Source organism: Gavialis gangeticus, unplaced genomic scaffold (genome assembly GCF_001723915.1).
Source record: "Gavialis gangeticus isolate Ggan-Ray unplaced genomic scaffold, GavGan_comp1, whole genome shotgun sequence".
NCBI classification, from domain to species: domain Eukaryota; kingdom Metazoa; phylum Chordata; order Crocodylia; family Gavialidae; genus Gavialis; species Gavialis gangeticus.
The window spans coordinates 8,665,984-8,669,086 of record NW_017729002.1 but is presented as its reverse complement, the minus strand read 5'-3'; the positions used below and the strand labels follow the sequence as shown (position 1 = coordinate 8,669,086).

The 3,103-nt window shown below is 45.2% G+C and overlaps 1 protein-coding gene across 1 annotated transcript in view; it reads left to right on the top strand.

The window, feature by feature from the left end:
* The window catches only part of ABAT (4-aminobutyrate aminotransferase), a 141,420-nt gene that overhangs the window by 124,550 nt on the left and 13,767 nt on the right, over nt 1-3,103 (top strand). The window contains exon 12 of the mRNA XM_019507479.1: nt 1,061-1,198. Coding sequence (XP_019363024.1) covers nt 1,061-1,198 — 138 coding nt within the window. The remainder of the gene's footprint in view (nt 1-1,060; nt 1,199-3,103) is intronic.

Here is a 3,103-nt window from a genome sequence, read left to right as displayed (position 1 = left end):
ATTCTATACATGGAAAATGTATAAATTTGTTATAATTTTCCATGTATAGAATCTGATTACTGGAGGGTTGTCTTGAATTTGTACCTCCTCCTGTATCAGCAGAGAAAGCAGTAGCAATAGGGTAGCTGGCAGTGAGAACAAGTGGTTTGATCCCTGCCCCCTGGTGCGTGCCACACCTTGCTCCCTGCTGCCATGCCCTACTGAGTCAGGCCTGGGGCTGGGGCTGTCTGGCTGGGTGGGGGCTGCCACTACTGCCTGGCTGGGGCAGGGTCAGAGCCACAATGTCCTCCATGCTGTGGGCTGGAGCCAGAGCTAGAGTGGGAGTCATGACTGAGGGTAAGTGGCAGGGGAAGAGCAGGGGAGCTGGTGGCAGGAGGATAGACTGCAGCTCCACAAGTCTGGGTCAGGGACAGAGCTGGAGAGGCAGTAACTGCCTGTCCCCGCAGCCTTGTACTCAAATCCAAGATGACAGGCTTCCCCCCACCCCTATGTTGGGTGGTTAAAAAACACTAAAACCGTGTCTTGGATTTGAGTAAGTACCGTAAAACTTTTCTGTACACCAAACTCAGTGGTGAATCTTCTGTACTATATAATCTGATTAATCTCAAAGTATCTAAATATACTTGAGTGACTGGAAAAGAAAACGTAAAAGATTTTCTTTTAAAACTAATACAGAATTATGAGGTATGTTTTATTTCCTGGAATTGCATCTGTTTTTTCTTATGTGTTATTTGTGTGGAAAGACAGGAAATGAATTGTCTAAAGCAGTCTCAAAGATATGCCTGGTTTATGCTAAATCTTTCTACCTTGCATTACAATATAGTGTAACATTATAGCCCTTTAACATCATTCAAGAACAAGATAACAATCCTACTTTCTGCCGCAATTACTTGGGATTTTTTTTTTCATTTTAATATTTGCGATTCTTGATGCATTCATAGCCAGCAAAGGTCTTTGCATCAGGGAAGTTAAACTTCTGGTGCCATGAAGGACTAATTTTTCCAGGAAGAAATTTAAAATGCCATGAGAGGGAAATGTAACCTCAATGTTGGTATTACAGGTGGAAGATCTGATTGTGAAGTACAGGAAAAAGAAGAAGGTTGTTGCTGGAATAATTATTGAACCAATTCAGTCAGAGGGAGGAGACAATCATGCTTCAGATGACTTCTTCAGAAAGCTAAGGGACATTGCTAGAAAGGTAAATCAGGCATTTGGTTGTCTGCTTAGGGCAAGTCAAGTTGGCAAGGCTAACCAGCATTTTCTCCAAAAAGTTGCTTAAGCTTTTCTGCAGACTAAAACAAAGAGTCAAGCATCTTGACAGGACCTTGCAAACTGCACTTGTGGCAAGGATGCTCGTGTTTAGGGGGCCTCTTTGCCAACACATTAACATCTTCCAATTTCTTTTGAAGTGGTCACAGAGGCTGGATCCAGACATACAGGCAGGTCTGGTTTGTGGCGCTGCAAACCTCTTTGCAGCATCACAAACCACATACATTGCACATTAATTGGTGTGGCACTGATAATTTGCAGTGCTGGGGCAAAATTTGCTACCGGGATTTCCTAGTAGCAAAAAAAATTCTGGAAAAAATGTGGCACAACCCACACCAAAGTGGAAAGCACCAGGACAAATGCAGAAATGGGGGAGCAGGCACCCAGGACTGCCTGCTCCCCCATCTCTGCATGCTGTGGAGCCCCCATGCTGAGGCACCCTGCCCCCAGCCAGCAGCTCCCCACCTGGCTGGGGCGTAGAGTACCTCAAGATGGGGGAGCAGGCTGCCTTGGGCTGGCTGCTGCCATCTCTGCATGCCTCAGCATGGGATGGGGGCTTCACTGCAGAACCTCCACACTGTGGAGCATAGATACTGGATTAGTCCATTAACTCCTGATTTCACAGCAGCGTTCCTTAAACTATAACGCTAACATCCATGAGGCGGCTCAAGCAATTCCAGCAAAAGTAGTAGGGTTAGGGAGGGTGGTCGGGGGAGATTTTTTGTTCCTTGCTCTAACATATGTATTTGTGACTAAAAACAGAAGTTGTGAAAGGAGAAGCCGAATCACGCTACAAGTGCTATAATTTCTTTAATGGCAAAAATGGCCTTGGATGTCTTCTGATCTTTGAAATACTGTGCAGATCATTTAAAGACGGAGGTGCCTAAATGAAACCTGTTTTGCATTTTCTTTTTGTAAAAGTTTCTCTGGGGAAACCATAATGTATGTTAATGGAGAAATGTGTTGATGTTTGGGTAACTGTGTTCTGCCACATAACAAGGACGTGCTCATGCTGCATATCCTGTTTTTGCTCACCTCCTCTGAGCTAGTACTCTATAAGCAGCTTAGATTAGACAGGCAAAGTCCAGTAGTTTCTGCATTGTCTAAACAGAGAACCTACCAACATTGTAACAATAGTACGTTGGAGGAACACACGGTCTGTTTCAACAAAACTTCCCAGTTTTTGTTTCTGTTTACATGTAACAGCCTTTTTTCCAAAGAGCAGCTAGGATAATTGGCCGGCTGGGTGATCTGACTGGATGATTATTCTGAGGTGCTTTACGTCACAGAAATGAGGTACTGGGATGGGCCAGTTTGGCTCCAACAACTGGCTGATAAAGTTTTGAGACTTTCGAAGCACAAATGGAAGTTACGCTCATTGGGCATTTATACACGTACCATTGTCTGCTCTGATGCACCTGTAATCCAGTGCGTTGAAGCAGACCCCGCATGTGAGTTGACATGCCCAGTGCTGCATCACATGCATTTGTATAAACAGCAAAATGTGTGTCTGCGCAGAGAAAATGGAAGTGGTACACTTTTGAACTAAAACACCTTCAATGTTTCATAGTTTCTAGGGTCGGAAGGGACCTGAGCAGATCATCGAGTCCGCCCCCCTGCCATGGCAGAAAAAAGTACTGGGGTCAAACGACCCCAGCAAGGTGTTCGTCTAGCCTCCTCTTAAAGACCCCCAGGGTAGGAGCCAGCACCACTGCACTTGGAAGTTGGTTCCAGATCCTAGCTGCCCTGACAGTGAAGTAGTGCCTCCTGATATCTAGTCTGAATCTACCCTCTGCTATCTTGTGACCATTTCTTGTCACTCCTGGTGGTGCTT